The 27,977-nt window shown below is 38.3% G+C and overlaps 1 protein-coding gene across 2 annotated transcripts; it reads right to left on the bottom strand.

Annotated features, from left to right (window-relative positions):
- Window positions 1–34: 34 nt before the first annotated feature.
- Window positions 35–27,973, bottom strand: HNRNPLL (heterogeneous nuclear ribonucleoprotein L like). Of its 2 annotated transcripts, XM_075147522.1 has the most exons (13): window positions 27,647–27,969; window positions 19,063–19,181; window positions 17,564–17,801; window positions 13,083–13,168; window positions 10,666–10,762; window positions 10,506–10,578; window positions 6,455–6,526; window positions 4,598–4,815; window positions 4,318–4,439; window positions 3,696–3,897; window positions 2,696–2,753; window positions 2,480–2,578; window positions 35–810 (listed from the first exon to the last, which is right to left on the bottom strand). In XM_075147522.1, the coding sequence occupies exons 1-13, from the start codon at window positions 27,839–27,841 to the stop codon at window positions 755–757; spliced, it is 1,635 nt and encodes a 544-aa protein (XP_075003623.1). In that variant the 5' UTR covers window positions 27,842–27,969; the 3' UTR covers window positions 35–754. The 2 variants fall into 2 exon arrangements, with proteins under 2 accessions (XP_075003623.1, XP_075003624.1); XM_075147523.1 differs by lacking the exons at window positions 35–810; window positions 2,480–2,578 and having other exon boundaries at window positions 2,696–2,828; window positions 27,647–27,973.
- Between the last annotated feature and the right edge of the window lie 4 nt (window positions 27,974–27,977).

Below are 27,977 nucleotides of genomic sequence, written 5' to 3'. Positions count from 1 at the left end.
TTTAAATTATGGAAAATGAGGATGAACACATTGATACAGGCTTGCAATTTTAATTTTTAAAAGGCCCCTACAGTGGGACTAGCTATAGATGGCATCATGCTAATGCAAATGGAAAATAGTTTTAAAAAAAAATAAAACAACAAAACAAAACCACTTTAAATATGAATTCACACAATACACGTGTACATACTTAATAATTTTCTACGTTAGCTTTGTTTGACCTATAAATCAAGACTATACTACTAAAAATTCTGTATGTGCAACATTAACCTGATTAAAGCATTTTATAAATACAAGCTTTTTAGTATTGCAACATACTTCACTACTTAACATACTGAAAAACAAGTTCTACATTTAAAATTCTGATGTAATAGTTCTATCTGCCAATTAAGACTACAAATGGAAAAATACTTGCTAATCTTTAACATTACCAAAAATGCAAATATATTTCATTTTTGGAAGAAAACAACCTTGTTTATACTACTGCTGCTTCTTTAGACATTTGAAGATACTACACTAACAAAATACAAACTTTATAGTAAGCTTACAACATGTACTTCTCAGAGGCAAAAAGAAAAAATCTGTTTTGTATTTATGAAGGAACATCCATTTATTATAAAACAAGATAAAAGATATTAGAATTAAGTTGAAACAAGGCAACATTAGAACAACCACTTTAGAGCTTTGTGAATGAAGTGTAGTTTTAAACTTGCAAATCACGGTGAACATAGCTCTTAACATGCTGTCCTCTTCTCTATAAATGGGATGAAGTAGAGAAGCAAAGCTTCAAGGTATAAGGGTTGGAGCCATCTGTCAGGAGACAACATATAACATACTCAGGGTGTTTTACTGAGCATAGCTCTCCTGTTGATCATCATCACCTTCCACAATCTGACAAGTTTACCAATTATGTAGATTTAAGGCTCACACCTCCCCACCTACCCCCACCAGTGGCCCACAGACACGAGATGACCTCTAAGTAGGTGTTATTGATAGCCTACCAGCATTTTTTAGACATAAAAACAAAGTGATGGATCTGGTCGCAAGGGAATGTAGATAGAATTCCAAATGTGGTACTATACACAAGCAGGACTTTACCATTATCGCTGCCCCTCTTCCTAGCTGAACTATTTATAAAATTAGTATTTAACAGGCAATTTCAAAGACAAAAGGCATAGAAGAAGGAAGGCAAAAGGCATAAAAGGAAGTCAAGACTTAGAATGTGGCATTTCTATCAGAGACAGAGTGGCACTGGACACTATTTACATGTGCTTGACTGAGAAAAGAACAGCAGGATGTCCAGCACACCCTTCAGGCCTCTCCAGAAAGCAAAGCATAAAAGCAAAGCATAGCCCCTTCTATTTGGAAAGGCTGCCAAGACCCACGACTGGCAGCACACATTTGCCTCTCAGGTAATGGAAGGTATGTCCTCCTGGTTCAGCCAACCTCAGACAATTTTGTTATAGAAAGTCTTAACCAGCAGTCCTTGCTTTAAAATACTCTTTTCCTGTGATAGCTGTATTTGATTATACATTAGGGTTTCCCTTTTTCATATTGAAAGAGTAAGTTCTTCTGCTGTTATCACCTCTCCAAACTGAGATAAATCTGAAATTGGGAACAGTATGTTATCAATAATATCTTAAGAAATATTCTGCCCCTGAAGTAATCTCAGTCCATTATTGAGAAGGCGGACAAAAGGTGGGGGAGGGATAGGAAAGATTTGAACCATTAACACTTGACAGGGAGACAAATTCATAATAATTTGGAGAAGGTAGTTTAAAATAATATTAGACACTGGGCTGGATTCAAAGTTATGTCTGTGACTACCCAGAAAAATTCCATTTAATCCAGTAAACTATCTTAATTGTCCAGTGCAGATCTGGCCTATTGTGTACCTGTTTAGCAGGTGAACTCCCCCTCCATTCTTACTAGTTTGGAGCTAAACTCAGCTTGGCCTCACAATTTCTGATTTGAAAGAGAACCCACTACAGGAGCAGTTAATTCAGAGCAGTAAGCTGTGTAACTTAAAGAATCTTCTGCCCAAAGATATTGCAGATTTCTCTGCATTTATTATGAAAGATATAAAAAGCTTCCCTAAGACATTATCCATTAGGTTTGGTTTTGATGACAGTGGATTTTAATGCTTCTCCTGCCTGCCACCTTTTTATCCCAAAGCAATTTTTTTTTCCCCAATCTTTCCACAACTTCCAAGTTGCAGAACTCAAAATATGAGTTCTATAGGTTGACTCAAAAACTAAGAAGAGAAAGAGTGCCATTTAGATAGAAACTAATGGCACCTCAACTAGAGACTAATTACTGTAATATATATAGTATTTGTATATGTGTGTATATATATAAAATACAGCATTATACATATAATAAGAACGACACAGTTTTTAGCTGCAGACTAAGCTGCTGAAGCCTCACCTTTTATATCGATGAAAGAAAACAGGAAAAAAAATTTATAAAACTGACTTACTTGGGACTCTTATCTGGTAGTGATTAAGTACAGTGAGAGCTTCCACTGCATCTGTCTTACATTCCCATTCCAACAGACCAGACAGTGTTTTGGCAGAAGCTGTCAAAACGAGAAATAAAAAAGAGAAGGAGGGGATCAGTAATGTCTCCTGACAGTGTATGCTCTTATCAAAACTGGAATTCAAATAACTCCCCAAACAGGTCAAAGTTTACTTACGTTTTGGATCAAACACTTTGTATTTAATAAAGCTGAGAACTTCATGATCCTCACATAACTGTCACAAAAATAAAATAAGAGGTAAAACTCCACTAAAAATGCACATAAACACATTAGCAAAAATTCCAAGTTCCTGGAAGAGACACACAAAAAGGAAAATACTGACTCTTTAAGAAAGCTTCCAAGAATTTATGGCAAATTATTATTTTAAAAATATGTTTAGATTGGTAACTCTTTAGAATACCATTCTATAGTATGCAAAACAAGGCTCCCATATCTGTGCTGTCCCATGATAAATATGATTTTATAGGCACAAAAGTTGTTAGTGTATTGATATCACAACTACCTCAAACAACATATTTAAATAAAAACAAGTTGTTCTTTTTGACATTCCCACTTCAATACAGTAGCTCAGAAGTTGTACATACAAGCACACCACTCACGAACCAGAGTTAGTTTTCAGACCGAGCTTGAAAAAAAAAATTTTTCTTGAACTGAAAAAGAACTCACTGAACTGTCATCAGTTTTACCACTGCCTCCACTTGAGAGGCCCAGTATTGCATGTTTTAAGCCTCCAGAGTTCATTTAGGACTCAACTGTGCAAACTGTTACAGGTGCACACTTCTCTCCATTCGGAAACATCCTAGGAATCATTAGAGTAACCATCTCAGGGAGACAGTAATCTTTTGTGAACTGTAGTCCTAACTTTTGCCGTATTTGGCTTTGTGTGAGTCTTTTCCCCTTCCTCCACAAAAAACACACTAAGCTTCTCAACTTTATTTCCAAGACCTTGTTTCTCACATGAAAAAAAAAAAAAAAAGGAGAGAATAATGCCAGAATTGTGAAAATATAACAGCTTCTATATAGAGAACTGGTTCTCTTCCAGTTGCTATGCTGTAACTATCCCAGTTATTTCTTTTTAAATGCAGCACAGTGTAAACCTAGGATAGAGCCCCAAAGCACTATATCACTATAGCACTATACCATTTCAACTGCCTACCTTTACAAATGTTTCTTCAGTTACACACAGGGGAACATTATAATAATGCAGCACACAAGAGGGTGGTTGGATGATGTTCTTAGATGCTTGGCCCGCACTGGTGAAGCGATTGTTCTTACTCATCGCAAAATCCTTGTAACTACTTGTGCCATCCTCCAGTTCAAATATCTGGCTTGGAACTACTGAATGCTGCTTGGAAACACTGGGATTTAAGGACAGATATATATAGTTAAAGTTTCTTAAATAATTAAGACTTGCATACTTTGCACACAGATTATTGATCTAACCAGAACAGAGCTGACATGTCTTTACAGCAATTTGAAATAGAAGGAGAGCAAGATGGGTTGGATTTGACACCTTCCTTAAAAAAAAAGGTAGAAAGGATGGATAAGACACATTAGGGAATACAGTTTATTAACACCCAATCCATGTAATGCCCATATGCTTTATTAACATAAATAAAATAATAATAAATAAAATTATAAATAGTAATAAATAAATAAGAGTTACAAATTGGAAATCATAACTCCAACAATGATAACAGAACAATGGGATATTGTCCGTCTGCAACCTCATTCCATCTGCCCACTGGTAGACTATTAATCTGATAAAACATATTTACCAGACATTAAGTCTCTTTCCAAATAACTTGACATTGTTGAGATGTGTGACAGCTCTTTCCACAGCATACTCATCACCCATTTCAACCAGTGCCGTGCCTGGAATAGTCTTCATAAATTTCACCTAAGATAGATAAGGGAAAAAATGACATTGCAACAAACAGCCCAACCAAGAGTTTTTTAAGTTATTAGAAAATATTTTTAGACCATCTCAGCCAGGCTTTTTCCAAAACAATTAAAATTACTATAGTAGTTCCAAGTTTCTAATAAATTATGCCGTACCTTCTCAATGTTTCCATACAAGCAGAACAGGTTGAAGACCCTTGAACAGTTCATCTTTAGCTGATGCAACCCACTAACCATGACAACTGACCCAGAAGGATTTCCACCATGCATGTAAGAGGAGGATGCCTGGGGCAACGGATAAGCAACAAGTTCTGGGGTGTCCCGAGATCCCATTCGGTACCGGCTCGGCAAGGGCAACAAAGGACCATGTGACCCTAAGGAGATGAAAGACCATGCTTTCATATTGTTTGAAACAAGTTTCACTACTTAATCATGCATTAAAGCCCACATATGTAATGCATATTTAAAGGAGGGGGGGAACAACATTACAGCAGTTTCCATTAATTCTTTTTCCAACTGAAAAAAAAAAAACAACAAACAAAAAATCTCCTCTTCTATTCCCTTTAATGTTCCAAGTCTCTTCTTACATTACCAGACCAGAAGGAAGGAGCTGTTTCATGGTATTGTTTTTATACACAAGTGAAAAAAAGGTATTTCAGTAATTATAAAAATAGTATCTTCCCTGCACCATACAAAATATTTGAACATAAACCTATCAGAAGAAATATTTAATATAAACCTTCAGCAATATTGCCATGTCTACTTATAGAGCTACATGATACCAAGAAAGAATATTACAAAGTAGGGAAAACAAACCAAAAGGAGTGAACTTTTAGCCAGAGGTCAGGAGAGGAGATGACACAGCTCTTTTCCAGAGACAAGAGATTAAGTCAGAAGACTGCCTTTCTACAAACAGCTCATTTGGAAGAAACAGGAATACTTAAACACCTGCATTAATGCAAAATGAAGCTGCCCTATTTTCTACTACAGGTGAAGTGACAAGTTTTACTGAAGAGACATACTAGTAGGCGATATTTCTGTTTATAGAAAACATCAGTATTACAGAACAAGGAGAGGATCCCTGTTCTTCTGAGACAAAAATAATGTGAAATTCACATAAGCCAAGTATAAAAGGAACCTTTTGTCCTTTTTTCCCCCAGCAAAAAGCAGTAATGAGAGGGAGACAGTGGTATAGGAAGAGACAGCCACATTACTTAAGGTAGAAGGGTATATCAGAAGAATGAAAAAAGAACATCAGTGAATACAAGGTGGAACTTGGAAATTCTGGAGATCTGAAGAACCTTTGGAAAGAGTAGGTAGAAGGTCAACCTACATTGTAAAATATAAATACATTTGCAAAGAAAGAGGCAAGACAAATCACATTGCATCTGACAAGAGAGGAAATAACTAGAAAAGTCACATTTAACTGGGGACATTGATTTCTCAATACTGAGAAACTCAACACACGAAAGTGACAGCAGATCTTCATTTACAGATAGCACTGATAACAACTGCAGCACTTTATAGCACTAATTCCAAAACATCATTCTTATACAGTCACATAGCTATACCTTTTCAGAATTAGCTAAATTAGAAGGAAAGTGCAAAGCCCACAATTCACAGCTTTGCATGCAAGAACATCAGAGAGCTCTGTGTTGTTTCAAACCATTGATCAAGCTATGTTGCCATTTTCTAGAAGAAAACTGCTTTCCCAGTACAGATGTCATTTTCCATCCATTGTTAGGGTGATGGCAACTGAAAGGAGACATTCTTCCAAGGAAGAAATTTGTAGAGCCGGATACTCTCCATGAAAGGAAGAGGTACAGCACTAAATGCACACAGATTTCAGTGTATCACTAGCATTTTCAGAACGTGGACTGACAGCACTGCACGTACAGCACAATAGTGAACTACTCATGCTGTATAGGTCCACAGTTAAGCACTGATTGAATATTTAGAATTCCACATAATATGTAAAGAAATCATAACCACCTGTCATCCTATGTTACTTACCATAACCATCATGTCTAAATGATGATGGGTGCTCTCCCAAAATAGCTTGCCTCTGGCGGCCCTTCCCTCTGTCTAACATGTGGGAAGGGAAAGAAAACAGTTTAGTATGCACAACTATGCACTTGATTTCTCCAGTTAAGATACAAAGCTTCTAGTTAAGAAGCAAAAAAGTAATTTGAGTCCTTGTTAATTTTATAAACGATTTCTCATTCATTATACGTCTAAAACCACAAGCTGTAGCCCTGGGACACCAAAATTAAAAGACTGCGATCTGTATAACAAATTGCACTTAAATTGATTGGGGGCAATGGCCAATGAGGAGATGCAGACATTGAAAGTTTATGGAAATACCCGATAGTTTTCCTAAACAGACACCACACATTAGTATAGATAACACCATACAGCAGGATTTACCTATGTGTCTCTTAAAACAAATTTGAAATGCAGTACTTTTGAAAGACAGTACCTGAATCATAATATTAGCTTCAACAGCAACACATTTTCAAAGTGGGCTTCTTTCAAGAAGTTTCAGCATAAGCCAACAACAACCTGTATTACATGGTTTCATAATCAGTAAACAGAGAGCATTACATATGTGTACACATATATTTACAGAACACCTACTTATTTATGGGCATGCTGAAAGGACTGTACATTATTGCATTATCAGCAGCACATAACAGTTCAATTGAAGAAAAATGTCACTGAATAATGCATTTAAACAACGGTCAATCCTTTAAGAAAACCCAGTTCTCTAGGATATAAAGTTAAGCAAGGGGTCTACATTACTGGAGGAAAGCAGTGCATCACAGCCGAAGCTGCATTTTCTAATCAGATCCATGCTGCATGACAAAGAAAATCTGAACTTCCGGATTTCTTTGTGGTAAGCAACAATTGATTTCTCACAATTAAAAAAGCCATTTTGAAAAGATGGGGCAAGACATTTATCAGTTTACAAAAGTTCCCAGGAAATTTAAGTATGACGGCTGAAAATGGCAACTCCAGCCCAAAGCAGCTGGAGGTATTTCCCCTGAAGAACAAACTATTCACATTAGACAACACAACAGTGGGAGATGAAAACACATGCCCTTTCTGCTCAGGATTTTGAGGACAGGTTCCAAGTCAGATATTTACTTTGGCAATAAAGCCTGAAGAGAGAACAGTGCTTGAATGCCTTCAGATATATAGAAGAAAGATTACTTTTGTCAAGTTTTGTTTTTCTATTCCCTTTTCAGGGTAACAGCTCTGGTTCTTGGCTTTAGAAAGCAAATGGGCAGTCATACCAAGTATTTTGAGCATTTAAACTGTATGCAGTAATCATCTTTCAGAAAAATCAAGTTTATAATTCCAGTCTGTGGAGCTAAATCCTTTGAAACTGCACACAGCAATATAGTAAAGGACCATATTCTTCAAATAAAAGAATTCTGGGAGAACACAGTTTGAAGAATATTTCCTCCTCGCGATGATGTAGTCCACTGCTCTCTCCTTGCCCCATACTTGTTCCTTCCTTGAACAAAGTCCCTCAATTGTGCCAGTATAAATACTTGTGCAAACAGGCATTGAAACATGAGAGCTGATCTATGTTAAAAATAATTCCGAAACGAAAGATTCTTTATAACCTATAGTTTAAGTTTGGGGTTTGTTGTTTTTTGGTTTTGTTTTTAAATCAGGTCCTTGAGTCACTGCGTATGCTGGTACTACCACCAAAAGAAATGCTCCAAACTACAGTTTGAACTTTCTGGCTAAAAGCAAGTAGAATACTAAAAGTCAAGTGGTTTTTTCAGTTCAGTCTAATGCAATGTGGGTTCATAGCAGCAGGCACTTGTTAAGAGGTTTACTTAAGTGGAGAAATCCTATAAGGAAGCCTGTAATTTGTTACTTTGAAGAACGAAAACCAATTCTTAAAAAAAAAAGTCATTAGCAAAACGCATTTCCTTCCTAAGATTTGGGGGGTGGGGGGTGGGGGGTGTGACATTCTGAAAGGATGTATTAACATGCCTGTCCTCAGACTGAAATTCCCTTGGACTAAGATCTTATTTGCTGCAGTCAGATCCCTACAGTTCGGGTCACATTAAGTTCAAAAGCCAAACAACACTGCTGCAAGAATAAGTTGAAGCACAAATACGAAAACTCTCTCTCTCTCTCTCTCTCCAAAAAAGACTCCTGGATTACTTTATGGGCAAAATTGCTCTAGATGCCTGCTTTCTCAAGTACATTTCAGTGTTCGTTCAACAATTTATATTCCCATTTTCTAGATAAATAGATGTGGGCCACAGTAAACGAAAAATCATGCTATATACAATATAGCATGATATATAGATACATATAAAATACATGTCTAATTCTTTTCCTCTTACGTAGAGTGATGTATAGAAAATAGAGTCAGGCTGTCAAAGTAACAAAAGGAAAACAAAAGAATAGAGTGAGAGTTCTTGAGAAAGAGCAAGCTGTACCTATCCTAAGTTTTTCCATTTTCCACTGTTTTCTCTAGCTTGGGGAACATTTAGTTCATACAGCCATATCTATCTGCAGACCAATTACATAATGTAATTAGATGCACAATGTTACAAATCAGCCTCCAAACATTGCAATGATCAAAAGATATGAGGGTCAAATTAATCCTTCAGATTTTTCAAATTCAAACCTTAAGATTTTTTTCTTGCCCTTGAGTTTCTTCAAAATTCCTTTTTTAACTCAGGAATTCGAGAAAAAAATTTGAATCCTTATACAAATAGTCATACTCTACAAGCTGCAACCAATACTGTAGCCCCCTTGTTAACTTTTTACAAGAACTTCATTTTGAAAATTCAAGCCCTAAGTTTTTAGATGTACAACAGTTTTACAAGCCCAGTGTCTCTGCAGAATTACTTTGAAAGTGCGTATCACTTGAGACAGCCAAAGCCCTGGTTCTCATATAGCCTTTGATAAGTAGATACTCTATCTTGGACACATTGTCTTCACTTTTCTAACTTTACATTGCACACATTATTGTACATAAGTTACTGGAACACTGCACTCAATAATTACAGATTTTTTTTTTTAAAATAAACACTTTACAGGAGTTAGGCTACACAGCAGTTTGTCTTTACATATATAGTCATAGTTTCCACTGACATGAGTTAAGGTCTGGTAATTTTTACAGCTGAGTACTTAAGAGACAGTATGCCTGCACCAATTATGAATCTCCCTATTTTAATACTTAAATATAACTGAGGGAACCTATCTGATATTGCACTGCTCAGTTCCAACTATCTACAGATAAGGATTAAATTTCCCTACTACTAGACAATATTTACACTGTTAAGACTGAATGCAACTCGCACATACAGCAAGTAATAAAAAGATTACAGCATCAATGATACCAACAAGCGAGGTTCTCAATTTTGGAGGTTCTCAATTTTTCAGTTGTAATTTTAAGGGAAATAAGACCAGCATACATACAAACTTGAACAGAATGGGTACAGTCTATCATGTTATTCATCCCATACAAATCTGAAGTACTGAAAGTGTCCTCCTTTAAAAACTTGTGGTGATGGTGCATGCAGTATGCAGACAAGGTGAATTGCAAGTCTGAGTTTTTTCAGAGGGTTTTTTGTTTGTTTGTTTGTTTGGTTTTTTTTTGCTGATGCCGATGTGGTGCATGATGAAGTGTAGAGTCAGCCTGCTGAAGTCCTCTATCCTTCTTAATGCCTCGTCCAACATAGGGGAAAAAGAGTTCTTTCGAAGGAGAAGCAGTGTGCAAGTTTGTAGTTTGTAAGGAATAGTCTGTACCAGGTTTCCTCTCCTCCAAAGAGAGAGAGCTGCTTGGAGAAATGCAAGTCCTTGAGAATTGCGAAGGTGCTTGCAGGTGTGGGCTCCTTGTTGAACTAAGTGGCTCAAGCACACGGCAGTAGGGGGCACTAGGGCTCAGGGTTAATTTCCTGGCTTGTGAACACAGCCTTCAGCAGCACTGGCTTGCTTTGAAATGACTATTGCGATACAGCCTGACCACGTATAAAGGATTGTCATTAGTATAGTCAAACATCTACAGTGATAACATATGAAAACCTACCTCGTCGGCCCAGATATGGTTTAGTGTAGTCCCAACTATCGTTGTCATTTCTAATGACATTAAGTCGAGTTGGCTGTTCAAATAAAGTAAAAGTGAAAAAGATTAAATCTTGATTATATATATTTTTCTAGTAAAATTAAAGAGAAGGTCCAAGCATTACCCTTGCATATTCAATTTTTAGTGTGCAGCATCCTGCATAGATATCTGCTCCATTGAGTGCAGCCTTCGCCTTCTGGGCACAAAACACGGATTCAAACATACACATCACGTTAAGGATTTTTTCCCTCAGGTGTCTCATTCATGTCCCTTTCTTCTGATATGGCTTTATTTTTGTAGCCTGCAGATATTTCACTACTGTATACCTTACAAGAACTCTATACAGACTTCAATATAAAATTACCAACAAGTATATATGAGTTCAACTTATGTTAAGCATCTGTTTTTGAGATGTAAGCAGCACATGATGAGACCATTCATAAATTAGTAAATTCTTCAGTGTGGACTATATAGATACAAGCTTTGTTTATGCTCCGAGTTTATGCCGTTTGGAAGCGGATATTCTGGTGAATTTAGTAATTTTCATCAGAGGACGTAGAAAGTTACCAGCAAGCCTAAAGAATATTTGAAGGTAAAGTTTGAAGGGGAAGTTCAACCTGCATCATTTGGGAAGGGATCAGAGCTTGGGGGCGAGAAGGCGTGACTGAAGACAATGCATCCCTTCTCACAGCTAGCATTAGCTAGAGACTTGTGGATAGGGAGAACATGAACTCAGTAGTTACTTTACACTGAAAAGAGCTAAGTAAGAGTATGCCCATTTTAGCTTGTTAGCCAAATAAAACCACAGAACTAAGAGAGATATTTTGAATGAACAAATAATCATCTTGCATCAAAAAATACAACAAGCAGGTTGCTTTAAATCCACTGCTCAAAGCAGATGCATGTAACCAGGCTCCAACATGAAGGTTATTTCACATCCGCTACACACTCCAAGATTAGTTCTATGACTAGCAGAAAAATGTACCTGAGCCTTGGCACATGGCAATCCATGATCTCATACATACTCAATAACATATGGTATCAGAAAGCCCGAACCTTGCAGCAGACCAGACATTTTGTGCCATCCTTTGATATAATTTAACGAAATTTTGGAAGTAGGTTGTATCAACAGCATATCCCTTGTGTTTTACCACATTCCTGTAGCCCAACTTCTTCCAAGGTGATGTAGGTTCACTGTGGAATTTAAAAGTGAGAAAAGTTAAGCTTCCCACACCTCTAAGAAATTGATTGACATTGGCTAGAACTGTGTGAGCACATTACAAAAGTAATGGGTACTGCAATTAGCATTGAAATTTGAGTAAATTTTTGAACTTTTCAGACAAGGCTTGAAGCTCACTTTCTGCGCCCCCCCCCCCAACTGTTTACCTACACTGCTGCATTACTTTGCTCACAATTGTGAGTTTTCTTTCAATTGCTCGATGTTTTTGTTTTTAATAAAAGGCATGTTGCAAAATTTAATTCAAAGGACAGAAGTATGGTAGTTTCAGAGTATGTGCAGGATCCTCCCCACAACTTCCCTAATCTTTCACAAGATGCAGAATAATCCCCAACTGTACAAGTCATCTGATCCAGACAATACCGCTTACCACAAACTCGACACATTTTCATAGTAAGTCAAACTACTGTCTGTTAGGACACACAGTTTCTAAATCTTCTACATAGATAAACAGCAATTAGTTTGCTTTTATGGAAGTTACGGTAATTCTTTTTGCTTGGCAAATCATCAATGCAGCCACCACTTAAGTCATATGTTACAGAAGTGACCCACTAATAAAGCCTGCCACATCGGTAGCATCTGAAATCACAAAAAAATTTCTGAGATTTTGGTACAATTTTGTCCAGATAACAGCTCAGAAATGGAGGGTAATCAGTCTCTAGGAAGAGGGCTATCAGAGTTTTATAAACTAAGGCGTAATCATATCAGACTTTGGACTTCGCAAACCGGAGTAACACATTAACAACTCTGACCATTCATCCCATGCATAACTTAATGCTACAAATTCAGTAAACAGAGGAAAACAGAGCAGGTAATTTCCTCAACACATGATAAACAGGTCAAGGAGGCCTAAGTTGGTCTCGTGCTTTATTAAAATCAGAATAGTAAGACGAGCAGTATATATTAGAACTATTTTAGAAGAGTCTGAAGAAGTCAAACTGTACCTCTGCAACCCCTTTGCCATTTCTTGAGTATCAATACAGGCAGAAGCCATTAAACTTTTGTGTACAATGTGTTGTCAAATCTATGACATATTTCATGTCTGCAATTATTAGCCTTAGGGCCACCTATAAACATGGTTATCAAGACTATTGTTGACAATGTCATTTTCCTATAAAGATGAGATGTGTAAGTGCTATTCTGTCTTATAGACATATAGAAGTTAGAAATTACCATGTCTTAGATAGAAATCAAAAAATAATTTGGTCTCAAAATTACACAGTATTTTTCTGACAGTCTCATGTTAAATCCCATCTGCGGTCAAGAACCTACAGAAAAAAAAAAATCACACTCAAAAAGGATATTCAACCATAGCTTGTATGCCATTTCTCTTGAATATAACAATGCGCTGAACTTTTCCAACAGGGTTGCACACAGTATACAAGACATCCTAAGGAAGAAGAAAAAAATATTTCAGTCAGATGTGACATTTCAAACACTTTAGATCCACAGAATGTTTTCTCGCATTGGCATTTAAATGTCAAAGAGTGAAGAAAAGGCTTGTTGACTTTTCATTTATAATTTTCCCTATACAATTTATACATTCATGATTAGAATTTTTATGGATTAATATAGTACAGGCAGTCAAATCTGAAAAACAGGAAGGAAATTCTGTAAGTAGTACTCATGCAAACATTAGTTTAACGAGTATCTTCAGCTGTGTTAAGACCCAGTAATTGCATCCATGGCTCAAGCTGTGCTCCGTTTTAAGCATGCACGGCAGTAGTTTTACCAAACCAAAGAGAAACAAAGTGACACTGTAGTTATAGAACATTTCATTTCATAAGAATCTAGCAGCTGAGGGTTTTTTTAATTGTTCATGTTCATTTTCAGAAGAGTAACCAGGGGTAGTCCATGATGTAAGCTTAGGTAGCTTATCAAAAGGAGAATTTCAATCGTATGCACCTGAATCAAAGACACTGCAAACGGTTGCTGTGCTTCTCCACTTACGGCAGAGAAAACTTCTGACAGGAAACACTAGATTCATGCAAACTCATTGTTAACACTCTGCTTTCACCAGCATTTGTCTATATTAGAAGGAACCAATAAAGTTCAAGACCATCTTCAGTGTTGCAGAGGAACCAAACAGTAAGGAGAAAAGCTCGCCTTACTGCACATCAGGCCAGACTTATGATGTGGTGCTAGGAGTATCTCAAACAACAGTCGATTACACATAACAATTCAGACATCGTGGTACCAGAAACTAGTCTCCAGCATGAATCTGGCCAAGAGAAATAAGTTTATTTTACAGAGATTATACACCCATACTCAGAATTCCCAAGACTCAGGCTTGAGAACCTGAACAAACAGGAACTGTGATTTCTTGAAACAATTCACCTGTTAGATCACATTCAAACAGCTAAAGCACATAAGCTTTACTAGACAGCCAGTTTTATAGCTAAACCTAGCAGCCAAAGACACTGATGTATCGGTGAAACACTCTACCACAATCTATTATTCCCTTCCTTTCTTTATATCCAAACCAAATACTTCCAAAATGATCATTCCAAGATCTTAGTGTACATCCTCAGGTTTATTTGGGGGACAAGGGGAAGAAGAGGGAAAGGAAGTATGTATAGTATTTATTATTATGTTCTGCAGAATAGTGGAGCAATTGGGAGTCAAAGGGGTGGGGGGCATGCTGGATGTCTTAAAAATGAAACAAACACACCCCCACATACACCACCCCCACTCCCCCAACAAGAAACTAGAAAAGAAGATGTCTTATTGCTGGCTACAGCTGCAGTGGTGTAAGTCCTGGCTTATATAAAATACCATAAGCTTTAATATATGGGCAGATTACCACTGAAAAAAAAAGAAACAAAAAAACCCCCACAACAAACAAAAAACATTGTCCATGCTCAGGGGCCTTGCTCCAGACACTCTAGTGAGGGTTTTGCATAGCTACATGAAGCAAGCAGGGAAGATTGTCAACCTTAAGACTTTCAGAAGATGAACAGATATTTTTAGAAAGGATTCAAGCAGCCTGAACCGCTAAAAAGTAAGATTTATGAGATCATTTATAGGCATATTTTCTACGAACACTCAATAGCACAAACAGCTGCCCTCCATCTCCTCTTGTTTAGGAGAAGAGAGTCCTGAAAACTTTCCAGCTCAGATGACATTGGTTTTCAGGCATACGACTTTCTTTCACAATTTGTCTCTCAAAAGATTTCTTCACAGCTTAATTAAAAAAAAAAAAAAAAAAGGTTGTCTTTCAGAATGTAAGCTCTACTCAAAATGCCATCAGTTTCATTAGCCAGCAGGCACACGCACAGCTTGATTTTTATTTTTTTTTTTTAATTCAGCTACTTTAGATTACCAAATCAATCAAGTGATTCACAAGATATAGTCACATGGGATATTTTAAATAAAAAATTAACGCTAGCATTACATACATACTAGAATATCATGAAAAAGGAGGTGTAGCAACTTAATCTCAGAAGTTGATAGTTAAGTTTAAAACATTTCAATTGCCAAGGCATTGCAATGCATGCACGTACAGAAGGTTTAGAAGGTAAGACAGAACTAAGAGGCAAAAGCCGAGGTATAGCTGAACAGACAGTAATGACTGCAGCAGCAGAGGTCACTTCAAGAAGGTCTGTTTGAACAGACAAACTTGTTTGAACAGACAAATCCCTGACAAAGTTCTGCCCACAGATAAGGAAACTGGGAAACAGAACTTCGAAGACCTATATATGACACCTTAGGCAAAACTTTTTCAAAACACCAATCCCCCATCACAAAGGGGTGGAAACCAATTAGGAATTAAATACAGTTAACTTGCCCTTCTTGCCCTTCACTGCCACACCCCTCTAAAAAATTCTGCTAGGAAAGCAGCAGGTCACAATTATAATGGAGGAAGTAAGCAGCAGCAAAATTTTAGAACAATTTAGCTTCTTCCACAAGATGCTGTTGAGCAGACCAATTTCTCTGCAAAAACTTTATCTTGTTTTGAAAGAAAAGGTCTTAAGAACTATGGAACAGTTTATGGCAGTTATTCAGACTTGTCACTTAAAACTGGTTGCAATTTTTCATCTATTTCATCTAACCATAGTTCAAACTTAAGGAGAGAAAAATGTTGAAGAGAAAGAGATGATGTTGGACTTTGTGGGGTTTTGGAGTTTTTTTTTTGGTTTGGTTTTTTTGGGGTTTTTGTTTGTTTGTTTTAATAATGCAGACTTTGCCTGAGGCATTCTTAAGTTAACTGTTTCTTTAACCCATTGGCCAAGTGCAAAATTTTTGTTTTTCTCATCATATTCCTAGCTGTTATGGGTACAATTGATCTTTCCAGTTGCTATGACTCTACTAGTCTACGCTATCCTCAATGAGCTCTGATGCTTGCAAGTAATTCTGGAAATCTGTCTGCTCCTAGTGCTTATTGGTATACTCTAGTCAAACAGTTGGGGGCAGCAGGAAGGAAGAGGTGTGGGGGGGTGGTAGTGTTAGTTGGTTGTTTTCAAAAAGGAGCTACTGTGCCAGAGGCTTCATCCTTAGAATTTCCATGAAACTCTCCTAGCCCAGAACAATACTTCTGCTACCAGTTTCCTGAAGAATCTACATTCAACTCAGCTGCTCAGGCAAGTCAAATTTAAAATGTACAAATGAAACGTAGTTTCCAAAATTTGTGTTATAGTCACATGCAAAGAATACTTTAACTTAAACAGTGGATTTGTTCACACAGCTCAAAGCAGGTATATTTTTAAACACTGATGAAAAAGCAACTCATACCTTGCCATGCTTTTCTATACAGAAAACTGACAGGAGAAAGAAAATTCATCATCCACTAATGAATCAACAGGCAAAAACTTATCAATATTCACAATACAGTGAAGCAAAAAGCATGATATGGAACTGACTCCTTGAAGTAATTTCAGGAATACTAAGTTTCAGTCAATTTGCTAACATAATGTACAGCACATTAAACAAAACTTAATATTGCATTAAGTTATATCATTCCACACAACCCAAACACTTTGATTGATCCATACTGTCCTATATACTTCCCTGAGAACAAGTAACTTATGCTTGTATCACAGTATTACAAGTCTGCTTAAAGCACTTTTAAAATTTTTCCTGACATATTTCTGTGCAATTCTACATGTAATATAAAATCTCTATGAAAAATATAAGCATTCAATGCATGAGAAAACATGCGTTTAATACTAGCAAAAAATATCTGTATCATTAAAAAAACATGCACATGTGCCATAAATAGATGGCAATAAATTAGGATGCAACTGTATATATGGTATGACTTGAAATACTGAAAAGTAAAATGTATCAGCCCAAATTAAAGTGATGAAGATTCCATCAAACTGGAGTTGATCATCAACAGATAAAGGTTTCCACCTTCCACAAAAGAAATACTTAAGAATGAAGGACTGCAATAAAATAACCCCTCCTACTGGAAAAACTACTTGCTATTTAAACACCACTCAGAGCCTAAAAGCTAAATGACATTCCTGATGTTGTGGCAACACATTTGGAAATATTTCAGAAGCATTTAGCAACTTAAACATTTCAAAATCCTGACCACGAAGACTTCAAATGCATTGCAAAATATCTGTAGAAGACTGAATCATCTCAAAAAAACTTTTTTCCAGAATATGCATGTTACTTATGTGAACATGGTGTAAAGCTGTGGTAGGTGAATTTAATTCCTGACTCAAGTTAACAGTGTACAATTTTAACAAATAGTACACAATGGAAATAATGTAACAGAGGTTGCTGCTCCCTGTCTTTCATTATTTTATTAAAAAAGAAAAAAAAAAAAGAAACATACCACTGTAATTGGGTAGAGAGGATTCTGAATTGACAACAGGAGAACTTTATTTCCACCAGATGGGTCATCAGTGTTCCCTGGCCGAGTAATCCTCTTACTTGTTGAGTAGTTGAAAAAGGCTTGCTGTCCAGCAATGTATACAGGTTCATCTGCTGCAAACGTTACACATTTCTTCGCACTTTCTACGTTTTCAAACTCCACCAGCGCCTGGCGCTTAAATGGCATCATCATGACATAGCTGGTGAGAGAAACATTACAGTAAGTTTTTCTATATGCTTACTCAAAACAACTCCGAAGTCCCATAACTGTCATATATATGATATATAAACAATTCCTAACATGGACATAAAATGAAGGTAGACCTCCCTGCTCGCACTTCCCAAACCTGGTCAACACATTTCTAAAGCATTTGCACAAAGCAAAGAAATGCAGCTATAAGATAAATAAGTAATAAGCAGTTGTTTTCCCGAAAAAGTTTAATGCATAAAAACGTTCAACCAATACAACAAACAGTTAATCATTTACTAACTTACTAGAACTACAATTAATATTAAAAAAACTTGCTAAAGCCATTTATGAGGTAAAGGATCAAAGTAAATGCAAATTATAAAACACATTCAAAGTCAATAGCAACAGCAAAGATGTTTAATGTAAGAAATTTAAAATACTATTTTTGACACAAAACTACCTTAGAGGAAATAAACAGAAGTATTCTAGTTAATCAAATTCAGACACAGACAAACTCAAGAAGCTTTGTCAGCTGATTAAGTTTTTGAAAAGTAAAACTCTCAGGCTAAAATGTACCTATTTGTATTCCTAAACAAGCTTGTGCTCACTTAATTTTATTTATTTATTAAAGATACTGGCACAAGTATAATTCAATTATTTGAATATTAAGGCAGTGAAAAATACTATTGTACTATTGACAAAAACCTATTTAACTTCAGTAGATGCATTTACTTGAAAGAAGCACTCAAAACTCAGAATAAGCTGGCTCTACCCATTCACCTTTACTATTTTGTTCACACATGAGGAATCTTCAGGCTATATGATCTTTGAAGGGGCTTTCTCTGAATAATCATCTCATTCTGAAGGTCCTACCACATCACAAGCACTCCTCCCATACGACACCATAGGAAAAAGCATCATCTGCTCTGTGGCCCATCCTTATTTTTTGTATACTTACTTGTATCAAGACAACCACCATCGTGCTGTTCTACAATTCAGTTTAGCTACAGCTCATACTAAGGCCAGGACCAGCTGTGCTACTCAAGTCTGATAGCAGACACTAGGGCATGCAGACAGTGTAACCCTGCTTGACCAGACTTGCCATGTTCAGAAACACAGAATCTTCACACAGCTAGAAAATCTTCATGCTTTACTATTAACTAAGTTCTGGATTTCAAATGGCTCTCATAATGTATTTAAAGAGGTCCGAGAGACTTTTAAATAATGCTCCCAACTTGTCCAGAGACACGACTTTACACTTCTTGACATACCATATGGTTCCAAACTTTTCAAGAGCTTCCACAAGATCTGCTTCCACAACTGATTCACACAGCCCTCGGACATGGACAACAGGAGAAACAGAGACTTTGTGATGACTTCCCCCGGCATCCTAGCAACGAAATGACATTTTAAAATTCGACACAGAACAAGGAATACTGCTATCATTAACTAAAATTAAATATTTGGCAGACACTACACCGGGTCCAGAAGCAGCCATCCAAATGTACAATCCAAGCATATTTTAAATAATTTAACTTTTCTTTCCAAACAGATTGCCAAGTTCAGTTGCTGAAATCTTCTTAAAATAAAATGCTTTGTAGATTTAATTAATGTGTTTGCACAGGCAAGATTTTTTTAATATAAAAAAGCACCTATTTAACACCTGGTTGAATTGCAGGAGGTCTTCCGCCCTATCCGTTAAAAGGATTTAAAAAAAAAAAAAGTACTCAGACATGCACAATAGCTAAAATATTTCTGACACTCTTCCTGCTTGTTTATGCCAGTACTGGGGGGATAAAAAAGCACGAACAAACAAGGGCTATCAGTACACTGTATGAAAATTGATTATTTTTCTCATGTACGCAGAGCTGTGCCCCACAATGCAAGAAAATGCCAGCTCAGTACTAATCTTGAAATAAACCCAATCTCCTTTCTAATTCTGAACACCCTTCATACATGTTCTTAAAAACTCGCAATTTCTGTACATATGGGCGTGCTCTCTCTTTTCACCCCAAGACTGACTACTATTAACAGATTCAGCCATCATAAATTGGCACACAGAGTTCCCACTATGAACACTTTTCAGAGCTACTGCTGTGACTTCAGTCTCGGTTCTGGGTTCGAATCAGCTCATCTTTCCATGCAAAATCTGAAGCAAGGCTCAAAGTTACCTTATATATTCTAAGGCATGGGGGTAAAAAAACCCCGAATGAAACGATGTAAGCCAATAATAAGAGATAATCAAAGAAAGATTAGAGATAATAAAAGGCACAGTAAAATATACTGTAATTACCAGTACCCAAATGTCATACGTGTAATGGCAGTGTAAAGTTGATGTATTCAAATTTAGCAACTACATCAATGTGTTTGATCTAACAGATCAAGTCTTGTTGATTTTTCACTTTTTCGTAAGTAGTAGTATAGCATCTTCTGGAACTACAGAGAGATTCTCATTTGTAGCACACAGGAGCATTCTGCTCCAGTAATTAAGTAACCACAATGATTGCTACTACTGCTACAGACATTCCTCTCTTCCTTGTTTGAACTACAGATTCAAGGGAAAAAACACATTCCAGATAACTACAAATTGAGTCTTGTGTGTTTAATTCCTGCGTTTCGTACACAGGTCTCCCAAAACAATTAGGTATTTTTTCTTTAAATCGAGGATTTGACCATTCTGTTGGAACCAAAAGCCAGCACTTCAGACTTCGTCAGACGTCAGAATGATCTGCTCTGTAATTTTTTAAGTTTAGTTTACATTTTATTAATTTGCAGTATGAAGGCATTTTAAGTGGCAACACATTTCTTTGAATAAGAGCTGTGACAATTGTGGGAAAACACCACTAGTGATGTTTGCATAAGATACCATATATCCTGAATTCATCAGCTGAGGTCTACAATGGTAGCAGTGATCAAAGTAGTCATAAAAGGTTAATACTTTGAACTGCAAATACTTAGGCAATTGCAGAAGGAACAGAACTACACAGAAGTTTTTATTTTCAACTTGTATGTTCTCTACCCACATATACACTTTTCAAAGCTGAAAAAAGCACCTAAAGAAATCTTCAAAAGAAAACCAGCAATAATTACCAGTTTTTCCTGCAAAGTCTAATACTCTAAGGTGTTAAGATAGCAGGCACCTTTACTTTTTTTACAGTCTACAGAACAACCAGAAGTTATTAAATCAATTATTCATTGCCCTGCATACTTGTTACTATATTAAGATCCCAGTTAATGCTAGGGGTATGCATTTTCTTTTCTTTTGTTTTCTTTTCTTTAATGCATTCAAGAAATCTCACCTAGAAATATTTCTGTCTAATCAGATGGCAAATATAAGCAATGATTTTCTCACTGAAGCAAAGACTCACTACAAAGAACTATCTTACTTAATTAGCACCCCCATACATCAAGTCAAGCTTTTCGGAGAGTGGATCATAAAACAGAACAGTATTTCTCTCTCCCTCCCGTTCCCAGTTCAATCTTCTGTTACAGTTTCAGTTCATGTTTCTTTGTCATGCATATCCCTTTGTATTTTTGTTTATTAGCAATCCATTTAAGCTTGTCTACTGAAGATATAAATCATTCTAATAGTACAAACTCTCTCAAAAATTAAGACTTTTATACTTGCATCTTCAAATCCATTATACATGAGTTATATGCACATATACAGGTGTCCACACTTCTGCAACTGGAATTATTCTCAGAACCTTCAACAAATACAATTTTTGCTTTCTTTTGTAGTTAAAGCAACACTTGGCTTTCCAAGACATATTTCCTTCTCCCATAACACCATATAGAAAGCATCTTTTAGTAGGGTGTTGTATAGTAGGAGATTTAGCAAGAATCGAAAGTCGTAATACTGCTGCTATTGTAGTAACTTGTGCAGAAGCTCAAGAAGCATGGAATAAAAAACAAAAATTAAAAAAAAAAAAAACACAACAAAAAACCCTCCCACAAAACAGTGAAATCTCAGTCACTTGCCATGAAATTAAGGACTTATCTACATAGCATTTCAGAAACTAATTTATACAGATAAAACCATTGAGGTTATAAATGGCCAAATCAGAGGGCCTCTGCTTCACTCAAAATAGTTTCTAACCAGCAGCAGTAAACAGCAGCACAAGAACTGAGCGTAAGTCAGTCCTGAGCCAGGAAGCCGCAAACTAACATTCACAGAGCGTATTGGTGAAAGACATGAACATGTGCCACAGACATATGTCTGAGTGCAAAAAAGTCTTCACGAAGGGCAGACATACATATTATCGTCAAACAAGTTTTGCAGCTACCAAGCTGCAGTATCAGGCAAATCTAGAATGATCCTGAACTTCCTCTAAAAGGAGAAATAAAACCACTAGACTGCATGAAAAATCAAACGTGCCTATAAGCGTAAAGCATCTCCACAGCTGAGGTCAGAACATATACAACTCATCCAACTGCTGCTATAATTTCTTCCCAGAGATGAAAAACATAGGATTTTGACCAAGATCTCACAGTCACTGTACCTCGAAAACTACACATGCTACAGTCGGCACACAGACAAAGGTTACACCAAAGCATCCGCTCACATACAGATTAACCACCACCAGTATTTCTCTGCTTACAAAGGAGTCTTTCAGTAACTCCAACTCCCACGATGGCACAAAAGCCCCATCCAAAACTCCAACACGACACTTGCACTCCACCAAAGCCAGGAGAACAGATTAGCTAACATTATTGCTTGTATCCATTAATATATATGGCTTAAGGATTTTTGAAAGCTCAGTAATACTTTCTTGAAGAATCATTAGCTGGACAGAAAATGCAATTATTAAATAGATAATGGAAACAGACTTCCTTTCTAAGTGCTCAAGACCAGTAACAAGGACAGAAAAGGTTTCCCTTGAGAAAGAAGCTAGGAACATAGAAATGCTTAACATTGAAACAGAGCTTCTGTAGAGAGCTGAGGCACGAAGGGAAGTGCTGACATAACTAAGCAGATGAAGCACAAACAAGTTATTTCACATACATAAGACTGCAACAGACGCAGCTTCAAAGAATGGCATTTTAACATCCATTCATTGGTGACCTACATAGTTCTAAACATTTTAAATATATCACTGATTTCTTGCTAAAAAAATATGATTTGCCATTCCGAAAAGGAAGAAAGTCACTATTGGCTCTAGGATGATGTCTCTCTTGCTCACCAATTCCAGATTAGAGAATTTTTCACCAACTGTTGGCACATAAATGTGTCTTTTATCCTTTCTCCAGACATTTTCCAGTCAGTATATTCACCTTAGTTCTATTAGTTTGCACTACCTTTTTTGGACCACCTGCTCCTTTACCATTTCTCTGCTTAACTCCTCCATCTCCTTTTCTCCTTACTGCAAAAGGATGGCACTCCTCCTTCATGTTCTCTCCCTCAGGTACCTAACTATACTGTTATTTTATTTCTCACCATTCAGGTTCTTTTACTCTCAACTTTTTCCTCTCGCTGCATCCCTCTTAAATGCTCTGAAATTGCTTTTATAAATATGACAGAACTGGGGGCGGGGGAAACCCCAAAAGGTTGCTTATTAGGTATGTAACTGCCCAAAACTTCATTACTGACTAACTATGGACTGATCTGCATCCCACTGCCTTGCAGGATGTCAAGGGTAGCTAAAATTACCACACTATAAAGGCAAGGTGAAGGTACACAACACATTCCCCAATAATCTCAGCTCTGCCCACTGGGGATGGTCTGATGAGGAAAGGCTTTCATAAGCAGATACACAGCATTTCATGCACACTCTTCAACTGCTAGTTGTACGGCATGCTAGTTGATGATGGCATAACTTAAAGCTGTTTGCCCTGTCGTACATCATCCCTGCTGATCACACCTGCCTGACTTGAGCAGTTCTGTCTCTTCCATACAAAGGTACAGGAGGTACCTCTCTCTGTGCCACCTGGAACTCTTTAGCTTTGCAGTGACAACAGTATTTCCAGTACACAGTGAAGTAAGACAGTGTATCAGAAGAACCAAGTAAACAAGACAAAATTAAGGTTCCACAGCAGCAGAAGAATATATCAGTTTAGTATATCCTGGATTTATTGTTGTTGGTTGGCTGGTTGGTTTGGGGGGGGAGGGGGAAGGGGCAGAGCTAGGCAGGAGAAGGGGCTTAAGGTTAATCACACCCCATATTCTGGAAGGCTACCTGGCAATTTAGTTTTGTTTTGGATGTGGAGTTCCGGGTATCGTTTCTCTTGTTTAATGCATACCTCTTCCTAGCACTCTCTACCACTGTGCCCTTTCAATGATCATAACTGCTATACAACAGAATACCTGCACTCTGGCCCCTTCTGCTAATTCTGAATCTGCCCTGAAGTGGTCAGGCAGTTGGACTAGATGATTGTTGTAGGTCCCTTCCAACTGAAATATTCCCTTCTATTTTCCTCTCTGCCCAGAACAATCTGAATATCCCTTTAAGAAAAAACAAACAAACACGCAAAAAACAAAACCCCACACAACACACAGCATCATCAGGAGATTCAACCTGAGGTGCTGGAAGAAGAACTAGCCTGAAGGTAACGGTTACTTTTTTTGATGAAGGACAAAGGAAGGATGATTTTACATTTACTCCGTAACTGATTTCTAGGATATACTTCATTTAAGAAATGGATATATGAACAAGTCATTGCAAAATAGGTCAAGATCTGAACTTATTGCCATCTAGTTACTGTTACCGCAACTGCCTGTGATAGACACGAAGCAACTGAGTTGCGAAGTGAGCTGCTTTCCATTTACCACAAAGCAAGAACACTGCACATAGGAAGTTACAGCAGAGTAGCCGAGAAGCTGCAAGTTCACATCCCCTATCTTACCTTGCAGTAGGTTGTAGTTATGTTTGTGTATTTAGACACCACATCTCACTTCCCCAACTGTAAGAAGGGGGATAACAGATCTTCCTTACTTCATAGAAATATTTAAGAATAGGTACATCAGAGACAGTGAGGCAGGTGGATGCTGCAGAAAATACAGTTAATCAATGAAACTGAAATTTAAGGGAGGGAGAAGGGATGAAGCTGAAAGGCCCTCCAAACACCCTCAAACACAGCTTTTAACCCACATTCACCCAGTGTCCTAACCCTCTGCTACACCGCAATTCTGACTCCTCTGCCAAGGCTTCACCTCCACTCAACATTGCCTCTGTAAAAGTCATTTTTCCAAATCACACTCTCCCCCACAGAATACTTCTGCAAGACCACTTCCTACTCCTCCCCCGGTCAACATTCTGGTCTGTTCCTGGCTCTCCATGCTCCTCAGCCTTGAGATGAGCCATGAGGAAGAGGGTACACCTCCGGGCTATGAGGAGTGTCCACACAAGTGGGAAACAGAGGAAAAAGAAGAGCAAAATAAATTTTGGTTTTCCCCATCTGGATCTCGCATACAGACTTCTAGGCAGACATTTGAAAAAAAAAACAAAACTTAGAGGCATGAAGGGCTTATTCAACCCCATTTTGCCAGAGAATGGCAAAATGCCACAATAATAAATATAGCCCAGCAGGGAGACCCCACCAACCCGCTAGCAGGGTCCTACTACAAAATAGCTTTTATGCAAAGAGAGCATATAATCCATATGAGTGCACAATTCACCAATATTCTAGGATGCATGTTAGAAAAAAAAAACAACAGTGAGGCTACCAGACTCCTACCACTCTTTTTACCCTGGTCATCCATTTTCCCATTTCTCCTTCTAACTCCCCATTCCCTATAGTTCCTCCTACTTCATCTTCACTTACTCTTTTTCTGCTCTCTTCTGAGCAACCCAGGATACTTACACTTCTTCCCTCTTCTCAGCCTACCTTCATCTTATATGTCTTTGACCTAAACCACATACAACTTTTATAAGCTAAGAACATTTCCCTGGAGAGAAATTAAGAGGATGTGTCACAGAATAAGTAAGTTTCCTGCACATTTTTTTAATCTATTAGAGAAAAAAACTAAAATTCACATTAACTAACTCTAAGGAATAGATGCTGGCATTTTGCTATTAAAAGCCCCAAATAAAATTACTAACAAAGCACTCAGTCGTTCATTTTTCACATATCCACTTGATGTTATAGCTTATTCTTAAGAAACTAGTTTGATCTCTATTATCAAGACAACTTCTGCCTCTCCAATAGTGGACCTGTGAATACAGCTTTGCCAATAAATCAGAGACAGCGACCCACGCACCTCTTTGAGGCACACTGCAACTGACACAAGCTGCCTAAAAATCCTCATGTTCTTGACTTGCTACACATTTGTTTCAGTTTCTTTACTTACAAGACTCAGCACGTGCCATTCTTGAAATCCAGAATGTAAAGTTACAGACACACTCTGTGCTCTCGTTACCTAAAGAGGCAGGGCACATTAACTGGGATAAACTGAGATACTGAGGTCAACCTGAAGACAATCAGAGCCAGAACCCAGAATGAAGGAAAAAAAGAAAAAAAACGAACTAGCTGATTTCATAAAATATTGCAGAAAAGAGGAAAGGCAAGGGCAGTATCTTGTTCCTACTTGAAAAACTGCATGATGTCCAGCTCTCCTACATGACAAAATTTCAAAATAACTTAAGCAAGCATATGGATTTCATTCAGAACTGGCCTTTAAGACAAACCACATTGCTAAGCCTTGACTGCAACACAGACAAGGTTCTGTCACAAGAAACTATAGAATTAAAATAGTTCTCTCCAGAGATGTATCATTGTTGCAGTTTATTGGGGAACTTTTGTAATAATTTAGCAGATTCCCTCTCCATTAAGAAGTTTAACTGACAGAGAAATGGTAACAGCAAATGCTCTCTCATTAACTTATCCCAGTGCTAAGCAAGTTCGTTTTAACAAATAATGAAATAAAAGTATTCTGAATCTCAAGGTCTGCCATTAAATCAATGTTTTCTTGATCTTACTTTTTCAAGTAAGAAACAGAAAGCGCCATCAAGAAGAAAAATGGTTACAATCAGCTGGACCATTAGGTAGCTAAGAAATCAAACAGTAGACACAAAAGTATTGTTAGCCCAAATTTATGGGTCAAGGACTATCCTGATACTTAGATACAAATTCATGAAGAATAAAAGGTACGTAGCAAAAAATTTAGTGAACCAGCGTGCTTATTAGCATTGTTCGTGGCAGAAGAAGAAAGTAGAAATACAAGTGAATTTAAAAAGGAGGCAATCATTTCTGATCAGCCTTATCGCGGTATGCTGCCAGACACAAAGGTAAAACAGAAGGATGAAAGAAACCCCCTGCCTCGCTTTTTTCCGCTGCTCTACGTTTCTATAGTTACACTCAGCAACAGGGCAAGCACAAAACTTGCAATGGCAATATCCCAAAAGGCAACAAGCTGCCCACGGAACAGAGACAATCTCAGAACTGCAAAACCAAAATCACGTATATCTAGCAGACTGCAAGCTCAGTCCCTTTCCCCAGGCAACTACGGTGAGAAACAGTTAGCCGCGCACCCTGAGCACGCCTGCCGCGGCGAGAAGGGAGAGAAGGGATAGGACCCAGCCCGGTTCCCTCCCCGCCTTTCCCGCCCCACGACCATGGGGGAGGGGGGAGAAGCGCACTCCCACCGGAAGCGCCTCCATGCCCGGGGGAGAGGGCCAGCGGGATCCAGCCCTAGGAAGGCCGCGTGGCCGGAGCTCCCACCCCCGCGGCAAGCCCACCTCCCGCCCCTCCGCGGGGGAGCGAGGAGAGCCTCCCCCGCCGGATAAACACAGGAGGGGGAGTGTGGCGAGCCTCGCCCCGCGGGAGGGGCGGGGTGGGGCGGGCGGCTCGCAGGCCCCCTCCCCCCGCCGGCATCCTGACGGAAGGCGCCCCCACCCCGGCGGCCACCGCGTCCCTCACCCCGCCCGAGAAGCCCCCTCCGCGCGGCGGGGGGGGCTTGTCCCGCCGGCTCTCGCTCTCCTCCGCGCCGCTGTACTCGATCTCGCCTTCCTCGGCAGCGGCGCTGGGCTTCAGCCGCTTGGCCTGGCTCTCGTAGGCGCCGTCCTCCTCCTCCTCCTCCTCCTCGTACCGCTCTCCAGATGACGGCGACGACATGGCCGCGAGAGGGAAGGAACGGCCCGGCTACCGGCGGGGGGAGGCGACGAGGGAGTGGGGACGCAGCCTGGCGGCGGCGGCGAGCCCGAAAGATGCTCTGCGCTCCGTCCCCCCGCACACACCCCTCCCTGTGCCG

Source organism: Calonectris borealis, chromosome 3 (assembly GCF_964195595.1).
Source record: "Calonectris borealis chromosome 3, bCalBor7.hap1.2, whole genome shotgun sequence".
NCBI lineage: Eukaryota > Metazoa > Chordata > Aves > Procellariiformes > Procellariidae > Calonectris > Calonectris borealis.
The sequence above is the reverse complement of the archived record's forward strand: the minus strand, read 5'-3'. Positions and strand labels throughout refer to the sequence as shown.